Here is a 21,731-nt window from a genome sequence, read left to right on the forward strand (position 1 = left end):
AAGATTAATTTTAAGACCTCTACTTCTAATATAAAAATAAATATTGTGAAACTATATTGTATCGAGAAATTTGTTCGTTGTAAATAATTCAATTATGTTGATATCGCGAAATGATTGAAAATTATGATTTTTGATAATCATGAGTAATTATTCTTTCATCTTGTTTCATTTATAAAAGTATATATTTCAGATAAAAAGATTTGTTTTCTTTCAATGTATCTTAGATAAAAAGAAAATAAAAATTAAAAGTGATCCATTAATTTTTTTTTTCTTTCTAAATTATAAGATTTAAGTACATAATCATGATAAGATATCACATATACTATAGTACACCAATTTGGCAAATTAAAAGTGCAATGAGATGTATATCACACGTATACTATAATTATCTATAAATTTTTTATGTGATCTTCAAAGTGTCACCCACTATACTATTGTTTTATTAAGAAAATAAAAAGTTTAGTAAAAAATATAAAAGAAGAGCATCACTTTTTTAGTTAAAAAGGCCCTCTATATAGTTCACCATCTATATACTACAAACGCAAAATATATATATATATATATATATATATATATATATATATATATATATATATATATATATATATCATTCTTAATTATAGATATTGCTCGAATAATTAGAGGTTGACTAACATAACACAAAATTACAAATATAGATTATTATAATATCTAGGAATTTATTCATTTAATATCCCAATAGTTCCATATATGTATATATATAGATTCAATTTTCTTAATTTCTACAAGGTAAATTTTTTTTTTATTTATAAAAAAAAAAAAAATGAGTCATTTTCAGTTTAAAACAATCTTCATTTTCTTTCTCTTATCTTTTCATCAGTCTTTTTATCAGACAGAAGCAAGTATTTTTCATCGTTTTTTAGTGGCGATATTCAATAATCTACCAAATAACGATATTCCATTAACACTTCATTGTCAATCTGATGACGACGATCTTGGATATCATAATATCACTGTTGGCCAAAGTTTTAATTTCACTTTTCATGAAGATATAATTTGGAAAACTGTTTTCTATTGTCGTTTTTGGTGGCATCCAAAAGAAATTGAGTTTGATGTGTTTAATAATGGTCAAAGATGTATTAAACATGGACCAATTTATTCTCATGATTGCATATGGGGTGTATTTTCTGATGTTTTTACTATAAATGGAGTTAAGAAAAATTATTGGTAATACATAGCTTAAAAATAATATATGTATTTTCGTTTTTATTTATAATGATAAATTTTAATTACTTTAATTAACATAATATTGATTTTCAAAATTCAATTTCATATATTAGGTAAAACTTGGATATTTACTCGTTTAATTACACTATTAAGTCACAATCGGATCATTAATCAATGTATCTAAATTTTGTTTAGACCGATTACTAAAATAAATAAATAAATAAATAAAGATTAATTTTATCATCTTTATTTCTAACATTTTTGTTAATTTCTTTGGAGAATTATACAAAAATATGTGTTAAAAATAATAAATTGAAGGATAATTTAATTGATTCCAAGATTTTGCAAGAGGAACAAAAGAAGTTGAAGGGATTTTTGAATTTTGGTTTTGATATGTGCTAAAAAAATTGGAGAAAATAGGTCAAATATGATTGATGTTACCAACAATGGAATATTTAATTGATTGGAATTGAAATATTTGAAACATAGATTTTGTTTTAACTTCCATGTGAAATTAAAATTAATTCATAACATATGTGATAAATATTGTGATGTATTTTTATTCATAAATGTAATATCTTATGTATCAGTTATTACTTGTTCTCTTGAAATAAAAATACTCTGTTTGATCAAGCCAGCGAAATTAGTTTATTTTGAGAATTATTTTTAATTAAAATATTTTTTTTATAAAATATTTTAGGATATTAGTAGTTTATATTTGGTTAAATCATTTGAGAAATACTTTTATTAATAATTTGTGTTTAGCCAATGTTTTTAGAAAAATATTTGAAGTGTCAAATTGGGAGAAAAATAAGTTATAACTAATTATGACTTGACAAATACTCCGTTCACTTTTAGTTGTTACTTAGTCTCAAAATAGATTTTTATTTTTAGTTTTCACTTTGACCTATTAAAAAATTATTTTTTTTCATGTTTTAGTCTGAACATTAAATACTTATTCTTTAAATCATTTTCAAAGACCTATTACTAAACAGTATCACTTAATAGGGTAAATACTTATATTAATAATTATTTTATTAATGAATATATCAAGTTAAACAATAACAAGTAAAAAATAAGCAGAAGGGTATAATTTTAGACATGTCCTAGAAATTACTAGAAGTATTTATTTTTGGGAAGTAACCATTTTCAAGCTTCTCCTTAAAAATCAATTTCTATTAATCAAAAATATTTTTTTCCTACACCCAAAGTCTGGTCAAATATCTTTCATTCTCTATAAATATTTTTTTTAAAAAAATAAATACTTTTAATATTTAAAAACTTGATCGGACGAATTATAGATAAAGATTTTTTTTTTTGAATTTTGTTAGTATAATCTGACCTTTTTATATAACAATAGTCTTTCATAGCAGTTACCTTTTTAGAACTAATTTTTTATAGTATATTATAACAATATATATTTTCCGTATGACGATTAAAAGATATTCAAACATATGATATTATTATAAAAACATTTCATTATATTTTTAAACAAAGATTACAAATATTATCACCAATCATAGTATTTGGTCAAAGCCCATGATGGTGGATTAACACTATAGGCTAAGTAGAATCCATCTAATTTTACCAACCAATAACATGTATCAGTTTGATCACCTTTTGCTTGTTTAATACATGAAATTGAATCATCAAATACATTAAAAGTTTTATGTTTTCCACTCCACTCAAAATCACAATAAAAAAGAGTAGATCTAATAAAATTCTCATGAAATTCGAAATTCCAATTTTGTCCCGGAAGAAATTCGTGATTTCCAAGATCATCATCTTTAGATTGACAGTGAAAATTCAGTTTTACACTTAGATTCTCCGGGAGAGCACTAGCAATATACACATGATATGTTCTTTGTTTGAGACTTGTAACTTTATGAAAAGTGAATGAAAATAAAATTACGAAAAGTAAAATTTTCTTCATAGAGAAACTTATTTTCGGGGTATAATTAAGATTGTATTTTATTTTTAATTGGAGAAGTTGAAGTTTTTATATTTGTATATACTTGAAAGTTGGAAGCTGGAAGTTGAAATTAATACATCCTGATCAGATTTACGAATGCAAAGTTACTTTAATGAGTTTACCCCATTTGATGAAAGAAAAAACACAAAATTCAAATTTATTTTAATGATTTTACCCCGTTTTGATGAAAGAACAAAAATAAATTTATTTATAACGAAGTTAATATTCTAACAAATTTGTAGGCATTATTTAGGAAAATGAAGAATCAAATTAGAATGTAACAAAATCAAATGTTATGAGCTTTCAAAATAAAAATGAAACTTTGACAAAAGTTTAAAATATAAACATTTAAGCAATTTAATTCGTCTTTGCTATATCAATTTAACACTCTAATTTACAAAATAATTATTTAAACATTTTTAAATATACGTGTCATGTGAATATTGAATATCCACCGAACATAATACAAAATAGTTAAAATCCTTAGTGCTAGTTATGATTAAATTATCGTCTATCAAACATTTACGTCACCAAATCCCAAAGCGAAAAGTGATTTTTATAACACTTACGAATTAAATTACACTAAGTAAAATAATTTTTTTCTATATCTCTCGTATTTAAAAAATATAAGCACATAAAATATAAATATATTATTTATTTTGATTTTAGCGATCATCTATGTCCTTCAATTATATGTATATATAAGTAAACACATAATTTATATAAAATTTACCAAGTAAAAATATGCACATAATCTAACGTAAAAACCTACACTAGAAGCCCCATAAAATGTCGATAGGATACATATGTCTAAAATACATACTAAGACCATAGAATGTCAATATAATAGGTATGAAGATACATATGTCTAAAATATACGTAGATCGTAAGATATCGATAGAATAAATATATCTAAAATAAAAGTAGACGATAAAATGTCGATCGAATAGATATGTCTAAAATACGCAAAGACCGCCAATTAGGATACATATGTCTAAAATACCCTCATATTTCTCTTCTTCTTCCCCAAAACACCTTAAACCCTAAAAGAAAAAAACCCTCAAAATCTAGCATTTTTTCTAACACATTTCTCAGCAAAAATGGGGAAAAAGCAGCAAAAAAAGGTCCAAAATCAAGAAGAATTGTTGAAAACATTGGGAGATTTCACAAGCAAAGAGAATTGGGACAGCTTTTTCACTATCAGAGGTTCAGATGATGCTTTTGAATGGTATGCAGAGTGGTCTCAGCTCAAAGAACCACTTCTCTCTAATCTCACAATTCCATCATCAAACGACGCCGTTTCTGCCAAAGAACTGCAAATTCTTGTTCCGGGTTGTGGCAATTCGAAGCTCTCTGAGTATCTTTATGATGAGGGGTTTTGTAATATTACTAATGTTGATTTCTCTAAAGTTGTTATTTCGGATATGTTGAGACGAAATATTCGGGCTAGACCTGTTATGAAATGGCGTGTCATGGACATGACGAATATGCAGGTAGATTGTTATGTTACATTGGAAATGGTTAAGTGCAGCTCTAACAAAATCGGTGGTCTAAATCGAAAATATCTTGTCATAATTGTTGTTGTTGAACATGGTCAGTGAGGATTCACACAGTCTTATTGCAATTGTTATGAGTTTATATTGAGTAACATGTTTAGTGAAGATTCAAATAGCCGATCCTTAGAGACTGAGGCGTAGTTATTGTTTGTTATTTTGGTACATTCTAAGAAGTTTGATGCCTTCGGGTAATGTTATTTGATAGCTATCACAAAATTAAAAGATTGAATTTGGATGGTAAGTTTTCTCTATAGAACTAGATGCCGCTTTGAAGTTTTGGAACTTTTGAGTTTGCAAATTCATTTTTTGAGCTTTTGTTAGAAGGTTTATTTGAGTTAAATCTTGAAAAAGGTTACCTTTTAAAAAGGTTACCTTTTTAAAGAAATATCGAAACTCAGGTTTTCAATTTACAAAAAAATGAATCCAAAACTAGTTTTGAATTAACAGTCAAATGGTGCCACACAAATGGGATATAGAAAGTATAGTTTTTAAATACAATAGAATGTATATCATGCATTTTCTGCTGTCAAGAGGTCAAAAATTCATCATTTTTAAAAAAACAGGTTATAGTAAATTAGTAATGTATTATAACATGAAGTGTAAATCTGTCACTAAGATGGTACCAGGAGAAAAGATGTTATCTTTAAGTAGTAGATGAAAAAGAAAGGTACCATTTTGTGACAAATTTTAGCTTTCCCGTAAATGTTGGTGGGGCAGAAATTTAAGCATTTGATGGGATGAAAGTTGCGATGATAAAATGGTGTGACTACCAAGTTTAGGATAAAGGTACATTTTCAAGAGAGGTTGAATGTTTTCACTTATCAAAAGAAACCAATAGAAAAGAATTAAAAAAAAGAACAGTAGTTCTCTATTTGGCTTTGGGGACATAAATAACCTGCCATGTCCTGTTTCTGGTGCAATGTTGCTTACTTGTTGGCTGTTTGTCAAGGATGCTTGTTAATTTGCAAGATGTTTCTCGTGTTTCATAGTTTCTTTTTGGACTATATTCTCGTCTGAGCTATTTTTGTTATGATTTAGTTTGCGAAGGAGAGCTTTGGTGCCATTCTCGACAAGGGAGGATTGGATGCTTTAATGGAGCCTGAGCTTGGATCAAAGTTAGGGACTCAGTATTTGTCTGAGGTGTTCTAAAAATAAAACTTGATTCTCATTTTTAATCATTACTCATTTGATGTATGCTCTCAAAATATTATCATTTTCTACTAGGCAAATGATCAAGTCCGCTGTGTTCTGATTCATGCCTAAATGTCCTGAAACTGACCAGGTTAAGAGATTGCTAAAAGTTGGGGGGAGATTTATTTGCCTCACTTTGGCAGAATCTCATGTATTAGGTAATCAAAATCTGTCCTGGCATATTTATGCATTTTGGCTCCTTATGATTCAACCTATACCCGTTACTGTCATACATTGTTCAAGAATGATCATTCTATTGCTTAATCATTCTCTTGTAAGGTTTACTCTTCCCAAAGTTTCGGTATGGGTGGAAGATGGGGATTCATCCCATTGCTCTGAAACCATCTGACAGGTCCAGCCTACAGACTTTTATGGTGGTAGCCGAGAAAGAAAATTCTCCTGCATTGTGCCAAATATTGTCAACTGTTAATCAGTCGTCCTTAGGTGGTCCAAAGAACCAGGTAAAGGGTTTCATCTCCTTCTGATATTTTCAAGTGCTGGCTCACTAAGAATGCTTATACATACAACCTTGTGATGCTATTCTTTCTACTTTACAGGTTCATGGACTCTTTCAAGCACTTGAAGATGAAAATAAAATACGTGCAGATTATTCCAGTGGTTCTGATATCACATATGCACTAGAAGACTTGAAAATCGGAGTTGAGGGGAATCTGGCAGAGCTTCATCCAAGTCGTAGAGTTCAGCTTAGTTTAGGTGAACCTGGGGTTTCCCTTTTCTGTTACAGAGCTGTGCTTCTTGATGCCCAAAGGAACTTTGGACCTTTTGCATATCAATGTGCTGTTTTTCTTGTGCCAAAGGTTTGTTTCCTCCGCTTTCACCCAGTTGCTTGTTAAATCATTATATTTTAGAAGTGTTTAAGCTGACCCCCTCTTTTGGAGTTCCCTTTTTCTTCTGGTAGCTGGTGTGTTGTCTAGGAAGAAAAGATCAAGACTCCCTTTAGTTTCAACATCAATAACCTTATTTGACATGGTTGAACTTTTAAATGAGTCAGCATTGGTACTATGAACACTCTTTGAGAAAGAGATGGAATAGATATTACTCTTTAGATTTTTGTCTAGTTAATTTTCTGACAAGTACAACATTGAGAACATCTCTGTAGAGGGATGATAATATTCCGCTTCGGGAAGATGACATAATTTTGTGTTGTATTATAATATTCCCAGTTTGGCCTATGAGTTTGTATGTAATAATTTGTATTTCAGTAAGTATATTATTGCCCTATTTTTGTCTATTCATGAACAGTTTCATGTTGGAGGTAATTTTCATTTCTTGCTAGTCATGTCCTTGTGGTTTGCCCAACATAGTTGTTTGCGCTGCCAATAGTGTGGGAAAGTCATGTTAAATGGAAATGAAAAAGAAAATTGGGACCGTCGACCTAATTTGATGTTATGTTTTGTGACTCTATGTCCTTACATGATAGTTCATTAGTCTTTTTTTGAGATGGATAAGAATTTAACTGATATTTGGATTTCAGACTCGAGCTCATGAGTGGCTGTTCTCTTCAGAAGAAGGACAATGGGCAGTTGTAGAAAGCTCTAAGGCTGCTCGTTTAATAATGGTACTCATTCATTAAAATGCACTTGTTTTATTATTTTATTATCTTTGTAAAACTCTGATGGAGTGGCTTGTGTTCTTAGATTTTGCTGGATTCTAGCCATTCAGACGCCAGTATGGATGACATTCAGGTGACTTTTGCTAGATTTTGTTGATATATTGTGTTGTGTCATCAGTTGATGAAAATAGTTCCCATCACCTTAGTTGCATTTTCTTTTTAAATCCAGAAAGATCTCTCTCCTCTGATAATGCAATTGGCGCCAGGAGATTTTGACGATGAAGCTCAGATACCGTAAGTTTACTTCTCATAATTTACCTTTAGCTTTAGCCATCTACCTTAATTGATATAGCATAGGTTATCAATTTTAAGGTAAATTCTTGAATTTAACTTGTGGATAGCTCCTTTATTATCCATTACCGAAATATGGCTACCCAAATATAAGAGCCGAATGGGTAGAAAGTGGTCTAATGTCTGATCGATCAATTCAACTAGTTCCTAGTGTAGTTTGCACTCCCAAAACTCTTAATATATAGTCAGTTCTTTCAAGCTGTAAATGTACGTCTTTAGTGTCTCCATTGTAATGTCCAACACTGTTTTTAGATCCCTTTTTTTAAAAAAAATAAATGGTGGTCAATGGGTCAGCTGGAGCGCTCCCTCGGTTATTTTCACTGAGTACCAGTTACCCCCAGCAGCACTGTTATCAAGTAATATCCAACGCTGTTTTAGTGCTTCTCAAATGGTCTGAATAATAACTTTGCCTACATAGCTATTAAGTTAACTACTCATATAGCAACAAATATGTGTTTCTAATATTGGGAAGTTTAGTTACAGTAAGTTTTTGTACTTTTCTCAGTTTTATGGCCGCAAGTGATGGAATCAAACAGCGAAAGATTGTTCAAGAGGTCAGTGAAAATTCTTTAAATCAATCATCAATACTTAATAGCATTCCTATGATTGTTCGTATTGCCCACCCATTTCTTTATCTGTCATTTTACTCTCTTTTTCTTGGGAATAGGTTTAATAGCTATGATTTTGAATTTATCTTAATTGGTGCATAATATATTATATTGTTTAAATGGTTTTGCCTTTATAAAAAAGCATTTCACCGTAATTTCTAACCTATTTTACATCTTCCATTGTCTTTTCTAGATCACATCTCCCTTGACTGGTCCAATAATTGTAGATGATGTGATCTATGAGAAAGTTGATGAAAATATTAGCCGTCTCTTTGCATCTGAGGATGTGATATTTCGTCGCCTTACTTTCCAAAGAACGGAGAGTTTAGTGCAATCTGAGGCTGTGCTATCAAAAGAAGGATCACCGAAGTCTCTAGCTGATATTAATCAGAAGATAGGCCAGTCATCTTCAAAATCCAAGAAAAAAGGAAATCAGAAAAAATCTGGGTCTAATGTCTCATCGTCTGATGGTAGCTTTACGATCCTTCATACTCTTACGCCCTCTTTTTTCATCAAACCTTGCCCTAATTCTAATTTATATGATATGTTTCGAATAGTGGAAAGGAGAACTGAAGCCATTTGAATGTACTTATGAGATTTATGTGAAGGCATCAATTCTAACTTTGAGTCAGTACAATGTGCAATTAAATTAATTCTTTTGCAGGATTGAGCAAAGATTTGAAAGTTGACCACAGTTATTTGGCCAGTTCATATCATACTGGAATCATCTCTGGTTTTACATTGATATCTTCTCATTTGGATGGTTTGGCATCTACGGGAGGCATGGTAAGAAGTTAACTTGTATCTTTTTTTCTAAAAAGAAGACTTGCATATATGAATTTTTGTCATTTATATTAACCGAAACATCTCTTAACACATTGTGTAAAAACAACTCGACAGATCATTAGGTTAAGCAACACTCTTATCATACTAGAGTACAGAACACTAGTTAGTTGGTTGCTGATGAAACGTAACATAAACAACATTTGAAGTCAGAACCACGCTAACCTAAATGTCCACTGAGCAAATTTATTGTGCTAAGACTGCACATCCTGCCGTTTTCCATTGCCATTATTGCATAGCAAAGTTAGTATAAAGAACAATAAGTACTGTAATAGAGTTCTAAAATCTGTCCTTTACGCACAAAAATGCATAGTCATCCACCCACCCACATATTTATCCATATTGAGAAGAATACAACATCTATGAACTAGAATATAGCTTCTGTAATTTTATACCATGTGAAGTTCTAGCTCATCTTGGGAAGTACATGTGATGCTTTAGCTAAAGCTGCAGTTGTTGCTTTTTTCAGGTGAGATCAGTAGTAATTGGTCTTGGAGCAGGATTGCTTCCCATGTTTCTACGTAAGCACCTGAGTTTTGCAGAGATTGAGGTAAGTTATGGCTACCTAAATGTGCCACCTTTAAATTATTATTTCTTACCTTGCCAAACTGGCTCATAATGATATTCACAGGTTTTGGAGTTGGATCCTGTGGTTGTAGATCTTGCTAGAGACTATTTTGATTTTAGAGATGATGAACGGTTAAAGGTAATTTGCAGTCTTCCCTCCACCTCTTACTTCTGTTCCCTCTCTCTTGCTTATTCCTCATTAATAAGTTAATAACTAAATGCAAGTGTAGGCAGTATCAACAACATACCCAGTGTGATCCTATAAGTGGGGTCTGCGGAGGGTGGGGTGCATGCAGACCTTAATCCCTATAAGAGGGATCTGGGTTTACAGACTATTTCCAATAGACCCTCGGCTCAAAGCGTAAACCTTATTGAAAAAAAGAAAAGAAAACTAAAGGCGATGCAAGATACAACATCCATTCAAGATCACCCAAGATTTTCAATCTATGTTTGACTATATTCTTGGTGGCAATTTTCTTATGAATTAAAATTCCAAGGTGAATAAAATGAAAAATGTGTTTTAAAAAAACCATATGTTACATTGGGTCACCCGTATCTCTTATTAAAACAATATAAGAAGTGTAACTCAGAAATCAGATGCTTGTGAAACCTTATAACTGTCGTCTTCTATTAATGTTTTTGGTGTTTCAGGTACATGTGACTGATGGTTTGAAGTACGTCAAGGATGCAGCTCATGCAGTTACCAATGGTTATGAAAATGATGTTTCTGAGGCAAAGGTCCCTTCTTCCAATGGTAATTCCACCCTGTCTAATGCACCACTTAAAAGCACAGAAAAAATTGACATGCTCATTGTTGATGTGGATTCTTCAGACTCGAGGTAAATGGGTCTATTCACCATGTGTTTCTTCTTACGTATATCTTTCCTTTTTCGCTATATCACCATATTCAGTAGCTAATTGTTGAACTTTTTTCTCTGGTTCGCAGTTCTGGTTTAAGTTGCCCTGCTGCAGACTTTATTGAAGAGTCTTTTCTTATGGCAGCAAAAGATTCTCTTTCTGATCAAGGTCTATTTGTCATAAATTTGGTATCGAGGTCACAAGCCATCAAGGATTCCATTTACTCCAAATTGAAGTCGGTGAGTACTAAACTCTTCTTGACACGAATTTGTGAATTACATCGTAGCTCTTTGTCCTCCAAGGAATGTGCTTACCTATCCGGTAATTATGTTTATCTGACACCAAAATTGCTGCCACGCCTTGTCAGATCCTCCAAAAATATTAGTAATACTTTTGGAGGATATCCGGCATATGAATCAGTCTGACATTTTTGAAGAGTCCGAGCAACATTGCTGCCCAACATCCATATATTGGTGCTTTCTGTTTGATAGCAGATCATCCATAATGCATTAGTTGACTCACTCGCGCAATTAGATGAAATTAGCTTAAGCTCACATGGCTTTTAGATGCTTAATCTGAATCACATTGTGTGTTTTTCTCCAGGTATTTCCTCACCTCTTCCACCTTCAGCTGGACGAAGATGTCAATGAGGTTATTTTCGCTCTCAAGACAGAGACATGTATCACGGAAGATAAATTTCACAAGGCTTCTCAACGACTTACAAGATTATTAAACCTAGAGAACTCCTCATGGGGCCAAAATATAACAGAAGCCACTAGCAAGATCAAAAGGTTGAGATGATTTACGCATTGATGAATGCTATCGAATACTGCAGTCTAGGGGCGAAGCTAGAAGCACAAGTATGAGTTAATTCAGCCTGAACTATAAACCCTTAAAGTTCAAATTCTAGCTCCGCCTCCATCCATGCCTGCTGAGGCTGCCAATAAATCAATGCACTTCTTTTTAAGTACCTCTTCGTCGAACCACTGATTATCCCCCTTCAAGTTTGATATTTACATGCCTTGAGATTTATAACATATAGTATTGAAATTGCTATGTACATTGGATAAATTTGATATGTTTGTCAAAGTTATATAATGAGTTTATATATATCTTGTTATTCAATGTTCTTGTACTCTAGCTTTAGATCAAAAGAGAGTGAAATGTTTTCACAATACAAGAATAGAAGTTATTTTATATGTAGCAAATCCACTTTCTAAATAATCTTAGATGTGATGTGGATGGTAAACTTAGTATTAGTTGATATCATATATCATATATTTGTTCTCTGTGATAAAAATATGCTCAAAATGTTTTACGTTCAGATTCAGACGACTTAAAATATATGAACGGAAACAAATAAGTGAGGTCTTAGTTTACTTCAGAAGGGAAATAAAAAATACAACAGTAGATATAGTGTTCCATATTCTTCATATTAATTAATTTGTAATATGTCATGATTTAAATCTGATTTTCATCAAGAATTTGCCTGTTATAAATAATCATATCTCTGTTACTTCAATCTCCTTAAATTCTATTATAAAAAGAGAAGTGAAGTGACTTATTTTTTTCTAATTCATTAAATTAAAAATAATTTTTTCATCAATGGAAATTTTAGTTCTTCTTTTCATTGTTCCATTGCTTACATTTTGGTATGTATACACCTACCATTGCTATTTTCTCTTCTAATAATTGAGTGTACCTACTTGTGTTATGTATGGTATTTGATATACGTTATCTGAGTCGGGAGTTTTTTAGAAACAAATCTGTATATATTTGATCTTTTCTAGGGTATATTGGTGTAGAAGATTATATGGATGAGAAACTGGTTTTGTTAGGTCTATTGTTTATACGTTCTTTGATTTATGTTATTTGAGTTGGAAGTCTTTCAAAAACAAATTTATGTATATTTTACTTTTTTCAGAGTATGTTAGTGAGTAGATTGTCTGAATGAGAATTTGGTTTGTTACGTCTATAGATTTTATAATTTTTAACGTACTGAGTTGGTGTCTTTCGAAAACAATCATTTTACTTTTAAAAATTAAGAACAAAATCTGTGTACACTATTTTTTCTTTCAAATCTCATATGAGAAAATTACATTGAGTATATGTATATTTATTGTAGATTATATGGATGAGAAATTGATTTTGTTATGTCAATTATTTATATGTTTTTAAATATGTATTATTTGAGTCGGGTTTTTTTAAAAGCAATTTCTAAAATAATGTGATTCACGTATAATTATGTACTGATTCATGAGAGTTCGTCAAGTAATAACATGTGTTAAATATTAATATTAAAGGTGAAAAATGCTTAATTAATTTTTTTGTTTTTCCCTATGTATTAATTTCTATTTAGGCATACATATTCAAATTTATAAAATATAAAAAAGTCTAACTTCTCTTTAAGTCAATTTTCCAAAAATAATAGGAGCAAGAAAAAGAAGACTAACTCATAATTATAGATAACTCATAACTAATCTAACTTTGATTTTTAATCAATAATTTTCCAATTATAAATTATTAACTCTAATAGTGCATTCTCCTATATATTCTAACATATATAAAAAAATTTTAGTGAAGTTCATAGTTTTTATATTCATTAAAAAATTTCTGCAATGGAAAAAATTAATGCATCTTTTCGTTGTTCCATTTCTCTCATTGCTTATATTTTTGGTACGTATAAAATCTATAATTGCTATTTACTTTCTATATCTGTGTATGTTTTTTCGTACAATTTCAATCGAAATTTAATTTTTTCTTAAAATTTTCCGATGATGGATTGGAGGCTAAATTTAACTTTTATATTTTTGGATCTTGAACTTTTTGCACTTTCGAAAATCTAGAAATTTGATTTTTTTTATACCTTATAGTTATTTTTATCGAAACAACATAAACTCATATACGTATATAACTAATGTTTGAATTGATTGAGAAGTTGTTTAACTTGAGTATGAATTATATTCTACACTTGATTTTACTTTGTTTTTGTTAAATTTTTCTTGGAGTTAAAATGAATATTTTAATTGGAAGATTGTTTTGTTGGAAAAATATATTTGATATCTCAAAGGAATGAAAATCATTTTTCTATTTACAACTCCTACAATTAATTTTGATAAAAAAAAATGAGTATTGTCAAAACGTTTCAAGTAAATTCAATTTGGTATTAACCTTAAATTAACCATTGGTCCTTTATCCCGAGAAGATAATTAAATAATAAAAATGTGCTTTTTCTAAAGTTTAAAGTTTTAAATGACATTATTACACACTTTATTATGATATTAGAGTAGATGTTAGGTCAAATTTCACTATCGTCCATATCAATGAATTTCTGCGTGCTTTATCCCCATAAAAGAAAATCAAACACGTATGTGGGGGTGAGGGAAGTTGAGGATATGATCTCTCAAACAATTTAAACTTTTAGATGAAATCACTTCAACATTCAACATTTTATTGTCTTGTTAATTTCCAATATAAATTCTTCTTTCCCATATTTTATTGCGTTGAGTTTTATTTTATTTTAAATCTTTGTTAGTTTCTAATTTCAAGGTTACACTAGAAAAATTTATTGAATCTTGATGTATACACCTACATCCGATTAACCTTAAGGACATTATCTTTAACATGCCTCAAACTATAAGAACTTTTGTAATCAAATATTTTTCGTAAGATTTTCAATACACGAATTGAAAATCGAAAATTCAATTAGAAGTTTCCATACACATAATTTATGTCAAAAATATTAAGTTATTGTTTTTGTGACACTTTTAGTGTATATATCATTTTGCAGGTATTTTCATAATGACTCAAGTTCTTTCAACAAATGCTCAAACTGTATGCCCATATGAAGTTATTGATTTTGCTTGTTCAGATGCAGAATTACCACATTGTCAATCACTTTGCCATGTTGTATTTGGAGATAATTTTGTTACTTCAGAGTGTGTGCAGCAACTAACAGGACCAGTTTTTTGTACTTGCTTCTACAAATATGACAAGCCAACATGTCCAACACCAAATGTAAAATAGAAAATTTACATATTTTTCTATGAATATTTTCATAATTAGATTATATGGATATGAGAAATTTACTTGTTTTACTTTTATTTAAAACGATATATGGATCGCGTGATTAAAAACAAGTTATTATACAATGATTTCTACTGTTGAAACTGATGTTATCAAGAAATGGTTATGTGTTTTAATAGGAGTGTTGAAATTGATAATTATGAGTTTGATGTATATAATTCAGTGAAGCTATATGTAACAATATAAATATAATGTTCTGACTGTCATCCATACTATTCGATAATATAGATTCACAAGTTGCGTTTGAGATTAAAGTTTTAAATATTTAGGAATTTATACATTTGTTCTCCTTTCATCCTACAGTAACATGATGATCTTGCTAATTCTATATCGAAACAACTATCAACCAAGCTTGAGTTAACCTTTTAAGTTTGTTTATCTCTATTTTTTGTCTAACCAAACTTGTTGATGTTTGACACGTTGTTGTAGTGTACTAGTAAGAGTGTTTCAACCTTAATCAGAAGTCTCGAGTTTGAGCTTGGCTATTGAAAAAATCCTATTGGAAGCGCCACCACTAAATGGTCCTGGCAGAGCGCGATTCAGATATAGCCAGAGTTCTAACATGGGATTCGTACATCGGATGGAAAACTAAAAAAAAATATAAAATTCACATATTATCGAATTTAGTCTAAGTTACAATGTGGTCTCCTTTTGCAAAATGAGAAACCAAAAATAAAATCCATATACCATTTGATGCTTTTGTGGTCTTACTCTTGAGCCACATACAAACAGGTAGAGAAATCAGAATGAACATGAAATTTGGATTTTTAACTGTCAATGGATTGGAAGATATGTTTATAGCTGTGTTGAAAAACTGCAAGAGCTCAATTTTTTTGAAGAAAATTCATGCCCAAATTGTCAAGTTTTCTCTTACACAAAGTAGTTACTTGGTGACCAAAATGGTTGAGATTTGTGACAAAATTGGAGAAATAGAATATGCAAATTTGCTATTCAAACAAGTTGAACATCCAAATAACTATTTATACAACTCAATAATCAGAGCTTATACACATAAACATAGATATATTTCATGTATCAATGTATATAAGCAGATGATGACATGTGCAATTTCTCCCGATGAATATACGTATCCATTCGTTATTAGATCATGTAGTGCAATTTTGCGTGTTGATGTAGGTGAACAGTTTCATGTTCATGTATGCAAATTTGGACTGTATTGTAGTAATGTGATAGCGAATTCGTTATTGGATATGTATGTTAAATGTGATCGAATGAGGGATGCACATATGGTGTTTGATGAAATGTCTGATAGAGATGTGATTTCGTGGAATAGTTTAATTTGTGGACATGTAAGGTTGCGACAAGTGAGGAAGGCGAGAGCATTGTTTGATGTAATGCCGGATAAGAGTATTGTTTCTTGGACTGCTATGATTTCAGGGTACACGAAAACGGGGTGTTATGGAGATGCTTTGGATGTTTTTAGGAGGATGCAAATGGTTGGTGTGAAACCGGATTGGATTAGTTTGGTTTCGGTTTTGCCTGCTTGTGCGCAACTTGGAGCGCTTGAGTTAGGGAAGTGGATTCATTTCTACGCGGACAAGTATGGGTATTTGAGGAAGACTTCTGTTTGTAATGCGTTGATGGAAATGTACGCGAAATGTGGAAGTGTAAACGAGGCTTGGCAGTTGTTTAATCAGATGTCTGAAAGAGACGTGATCTCCTGGAGTACGATGATTGGTGGCCTAGCGAATCATGGTAGAGCTCAAGAAGCGTTGAAGTTGTTTCATGAAATGCAGAGGTCTGCTGTTGAACCGAATGAGATCACGTTCGTTGGTCTTCTATGTGCTTGCGCGCATGCTGGTCTTTGTGATGACGGTTTGAGGTACTTTGACTCCATGAAAAATGATTACAACATAGAGCCCGGGATAGAGCATTACGGTTGTTTGGTTGATATTCTTGGGCGTACAGGACGTCTTGAACGAGCTCTTGCAATCATCAAGACCATGCCGGTTAAGCCCGACTCTGCAATTTGGGGTTCTCTGTTGAGTTCTTGCAGAACTCATCGCAATCTTGAAATAGCAGTTATTGCAATGGAACATCTGTTAGAGCTCGAACCTGAAGATACAGGGAACTACATTCTACTCGCTAACATTTATGCAGATCTCGGAAAGTGGGATGGTGTATCAAGGATGCGGAAGTTCATTAGAAGTAAAAGCATGAAGAAAACACCGGGCTGCAGTCTGATTGAGATAAACAGTTTGGTCCAAGAATTTCTATCAGGTGATAATTCGAAACCATTCTCAAAAGATATCCATGAGGTGCTAGAGCTATTAGCCTTACATCAAAGCAAGGAAAATGATCTAGTTGACACAACGCTCGAGTACTTAAGTCCATGAATATATCGAGGAGAAGTTGTCATTCTGAGTGCATCCGCTCTTTTCTTGTTCAAGTTTTTAGCACATTCGTTATGTGTGGAAGTTCCAGGAGGAGTAATTCAGATTTGTGGGATAAGCAAAGACGGGACGATGAACTAGAAAGCACATATGTGAGCCTGGAAGTCTAGGCCAGACACACAACAGAGTTCGATGCCTGAAATGAGATTCTACGAATACAAATTTCACTGATTTCGCAGGCATTGGTGACAAAGGTACATACTGCAATCTTTATGTGTAAACATAGGATTGAACCACTAGTATCCGTATGCAATCGCCAAGTAGTAAACAACTCATGATGTGATTTGCTTGTTGCCTTCAAAACAACGAGTAGGTCATTGTCGACATGTCTGCTTGCCCCTGTGAATGCATCATCAATCATCTCACCTATTGACCTATCAATGACAATATGTTGATCTTCTGGTTCTTACTTGTCTATGTTCTATCACTCTGCATGATTTCCGAGCCTCTGATCGATGTTATTCTTATAAAAAAAGGCGATGAGGGCATTTTCGGAAGTGAAATGAAGCTGTTGCCAGAGAAATATAAATCACCATAAGAGGAATCTATATATATGTTGCTGAAGCTTAATCCACAGAAGGTCACTCTAGACTGACTTAGATGCATCCAACATAAGTTCTGTTTTATTGTAAAACAAATTATTACTGTTGTTCCCGTTTATGTGATACTATTTCCGTTTGTCTTTTTTTTTAAAAAAATATTATACTTATAGATACTTATAATTAGTATTTTCTGTCATTGCGTATAACTTAAATTTTTATTTTATATTGAAATCCTAATATAAATCATTAACTAGAAGGAAAAAAGAAATCCTTTTCCTTCACTACAATAACTTCTTCAAAAAATCCTATTTTCCTTAAAAGAATTATTTTCTTTTTTTACCTTAATTAACTTATACGAAAATAAACCCTAATTATAAGCTCTTTCAATATATTTCTATACCACACTTCTCCAATAGCAGCAGATATTAGACATAATGTCAAAAAAGAAATCCACTAATGTTAATGTTCCATGTGATCTCTTAGTTTGCATTCTTACTAGACTTCCGATTAAATCTTTGTTACGTTTTCAATCTGTTTCTACGTCATGGAATGCTATAATCTCTACATATGAATTCAAGAAAACGATTCTCGACCAATCCAACGCGTTAGGACGTATAAAGTTATTGTCATCACAAGGATGTAATTGGGACAAATTCAAGTTTATAAACTTAGAATATCCCAACGTTACTATAGAGGGGCAAGAATTTCCACTGAAAGGATTCGAAAATGCTAATGTATTATGCTCATACGATGGATTGGTATTATTAAAAAACCCTAGAGCTTATAAGAAGTTTGTTTTATGGAATCCATCGACTAGACAATGCCAAGAGCTAGCATCATGTTCATACGTGAGGAAATATGTATTTCCTCGTGCATGTGGGTTGTGTTATGATTCTACCATCGATGATTACAAGGTTATATTGATTTATAACTCGTTTTATGTTGTTTGCTCGAACATGAATTACTGGAGGAAGCAAACAAATCTCCCTATATTAAATCAAGTTCTTCCTACTATAGAAGAAGAAACTAAATTTTGTTCATATGAATGGGCTGAAGGTGTTAATGTTAAGGGTTGTGTATATTGGTCTTTGCATCGAAAACTTCGTAAATTTGACTTGAACGTAAGTAGAAATTCTACTATTATATATTTTGACGTGAAATCAGATGAACTGAAGATACTTTCGAAACCAAATATCATACGTAGTAATGATGAGTGGTTTCGTTTGACTAATATGAAAGATTGTCTTAGTTTATATGGTGGCATGACAAGTGGTGACAGTTTTGACCTAGATATTTGGACCATGGATGTAGATGGTTGGAAATGGTTAATGAAACTTTGTAATGTACCAACTATATGTTGCAAACATTATTTTATCACACATACTAAGTTTTTGTGTTGCAAAGAGAATGGTGAGTTGATATTTGTTGGACCAGGGCATCAAAATATCTCCATTTATAATCCTAAACAACAACAATTTTTTGTTAAAAAAGAGTATTTATATTGTGATGCTACATGTTTGGATAGCTTATGTTTTCCTAAAATCAATGTCATGATGAACAAGAGGAAGAGGAAGTAGCTCACTCACTTCTTACTTTCGAGAAGAAATACAAATTTATCGAAAGGGATGACGATAGAGCGGCTGTGACTTCCACCTTAAGCTAAGCACCTAACCCGTGGGACGGGACCGACCTTCTCTTTTCTTTGTAATTGGACTTGCCCGAAAGAAAGGAAGAGGTAGGTTAAGTACTTATTCCTTATTAGGGTTTGTTTCTTCATGTCTTGTTTCGTTTAAGTTATAGTCATGTCATGTCCTATACTTTTTATTTACATATTTATTGTTTATGTTGTTATGGTTAAATACTTTCTTTTTGTCTTTTTTATGTGATTTTTTCAACACTTTTCTTATTTTTTGCATTTTTTAAAAAATTTATTAGTTCTACTTTTAATGTTGATCCATTTTGATTTTGAGGTTACTAATTTTAACTATTATGATTAATCATAGTGTAATATCAATGTGTGTGTATGTAAAATTTAAATTGGTCACTTATCAATTGGCATCTTAGTTTTCCAATTAGTATTGATTAAGTGATGAAATTAATTTAATAAAAGTCACTTAGTTTTCCAATTAGTATTGATTTGGTGGTGAAATTAATTTGATAAAAGTCATTTGATTTGATTCAATATTTAGAATTTATTTGGAACAAATGGCAATTTGTAACACCAAACGTCTTTAGTGACAATTTAACTTTAAAATGTTTATTTTATCAGTATAAAATAATTTATAACCACACAAATATTGAAAATTTGTCTTTCTTAAATTTTAAATTGAATTAAACTATATTATATTAATTAAAACAAAAAACTAATTTTTTTTGTATTTTAATGAATAATAAATATATTACAAAGTAGTCAATACACAAATAATATAATCTATCAAATTAAAGATCTACGAATCTAATTTTCAAGCCACTAAGTTTGCAGAAACTCAGAGTAAAACATTCGAACCGTTTTATCGGAGACTACCCAATATCTTCTAGAACTAAAATTCAAGCTATATAACTCTTATTTATTAGATATAAAAATAAAATGTCTCATATTTGCATGAATATAAGCGCTCACATAAGATGCTAAATAATTTTGTCTAATCAAATACCTATTCTCATATTTCAAATATTGAATTCTATTCAATAAATATATTTTAATAATAAGTTTAATAATATTGTACTAGCATATATACAAATTAAAAAACAGATAAAAATAATTAATATTGATTTAACTAAAAAAAATTAGAAAAAGTTTGTCAAGTAAAGTCTCCTCTATTTATATATTGGTCAACATAATGATATTATCATAATTACTGTCATTAAGAAAATTTCTAGTATTAAATATTTCTGTTACTACAAATTTAAAGTATAATCTCTTAAATATTTAGTATAAAAACTGATTGAACTGACTATTTTATTCACTTAAAAAATATTCATCAATGGAAAACTTTGGTGTCTATTCTATTTTTCTCATTACTTTCACTTATGGTATGTATACAATTATTATAATTTTATTTGCTTTTCAACTTCAACCATAATTATTTTCTCATTTCATGTGTCAAGTTGCTTTTGAATTGCACTTTAAAAAAAAAAACTTTTTTCTTCATTGAGTTTTTCCTTCTTGTGATTTTTGTATTCTTATACTAATTAAAAGAAAACGATCTATCGTATAAAAAAAACTAGAAAAGATCAAGATCTAAATTCTCGATCAATTGTTTTTGTGTTTCAGTGATATAGACAAAACTTAAATGATAGTCTAAAAAGAGATATGTATATACTAAATCAGCCGAGATGTTATTGAAATTATTTTAATTTTTTTAAAAATAATACTATTATAATTTCTTAATATTATAATTTTTATTTGCTTTTCTACTTGAACCATAATTATTTCTCATTTGTATCAAGTTGCTTTTTCATTGCACTAAAAAAAAAACTTTTTCTTCATTGAGTTTTTCCTTCTTGTGATTTTTGTATTCTTATACTAATTAAAGGTAAAACGATCGATCGTATAAAAAAATTATAGAAGATTAAAATTGAAATTCTCGATCCATTATTTTTGTATTTCAGTGCTATAGACAAAACTTAAATGATATTACTCTAAAAAGAGAAATGTACATAATAAATCAGTCGAAATGTCGTTGAACTTTTTTTTAAAAATAATTTTATTATATTTTCTTAATATTTTTTTTTAAAATTTTTGCAGCTACATTGATAATGACACAAATACCCTCAACAAATGGAGTTGTATGTGAAGAAGAACTTCAAGTTCCTTGTAAGGATGGCAATGTATTATATTGTGGCTCTATATGTTATGAAAAATATAGAGAAAATTATATGTCAACAGAGTGTGTGGAGAAATTTGCTGGTAACCCTATTTGTGTGTGTATTTACAAGAGTGAGTATGCTTGTCCACCAAACC

The 21,731-nt window shown here is 30.6% G+C and overlaps 2 protein-coding genes across 3 annotated transcripts; both read left to right on the forward strand.

Moving 5' to 3' along the window:
• Positions 1–4,223: 4,223 nt before the first annotated feature.
• LOC101244035 (methyltransferase-like protein 13) lies at positions 4,224–11,850 on the forward strand. 2 transcript variants are annotated; one of them, XM_010328549.4, is made up of 16 exons: positions 4,224–4,671; positions 5,773–5,874; positions 5,959–6,083; positions 6,205–6,386; positions 6,483–6,743; positions 7,421–7,504; positions 7,584–7,631; positions 7,728–7,792; positions 8,355–8,403; positions 8,651–8,927; positions 9,122–9,243; positions 9,770–9,850; positions 9,932–10,006; positions 10,519–10,706; positions 10,814–10,964; positions 11,329–11,850. In XM_010328549.4, exons 3-16 carry the CDS (start codon positions 5,990–5,992, stop codon positions 11,524–11,526), a joined length of 1,875 nt encoding a protein of 624 aa, XP_010326851.1. In that variant the 5' UTR covers positions 4,224–4,671; positions 5,773–5,874; positions 5,959–5,989; the 3' UTR covers positions 11,527–11,850. The 2 variants fall into 2 exon arrangements, with proteins under 2 accessions (XP_010326851.1, NP_001308770.1); NM_001321841.1 differs by having other exon boundaries at positions 4,238–4,671; positions 6,017–6,083; positions 11,329–11,835.
• Positions 11,851–15,079: 3,229 nt separating this feature from the next.
• On the forward strand, positions 15,080–18,035 carry LOC101247663 (pentatricopeptide repeat-containing protein At2g20540). The gene has a single exon (XM_004247915.5). It carries the CDS (start codon positions 15,558–15,560, stop codon positions 17,166–17,168), a length of 1,611 nt encoding a protein of 536 aa, XP_004247963.2. The 5' UTR covers positions 15,080–15,557; the 3' UTR covers positions 17,169–18,035.
• The last annotated feature ends 3,696 nt before the right edge of the window (positions 18,036–21,731 follow it).

This window comes from Solanum lycopersicum, chromosome 9 (genome assembly GCF_036512215.1).
Source record: "Solanum lycopersicum chromosome 9, SLM_r2.1".
NCBI classification, from domain to species: Eukaryota; Viridiplantae; Streptophyta; class Magnoliopsida; order Solanales; family Solanaceae; genus Solanum; species Solanum lycopersicum.

Excerpts from the sequence above, each read along its gene's own strand:
- LOC101244035 (NM_001321841.1), top strand. The coding sequence starts at position 4,279 with ATGGGGAAAAAGCAGCAAAAAAAGGTCCAAAATCAAGAAGAATTGTTG. Across the intron at positions 6,744-7,420 it reads CTGTTTTTCTTGTGCCAAAG|ACTCGAGCTCATGAGTGGCT; the intron begins GTTTGTTTCCTC and ends TTTGGATTTCAG. Across the intron at positions 10,007-10,518 it reads GAGATGATGAACGGTTAAAG|GTACATGTGACTGATGGTTT; the intron begins GTAATTTGCAGT and ends TTGGTGTTTCAG.
- LOC101247663 (XM_004247915.5), top strand. The coding sequence starts at position 15,558 with ATGAACATGAAATTTGGATTTTTAACTGTCAATGGATTGGAAGATATG.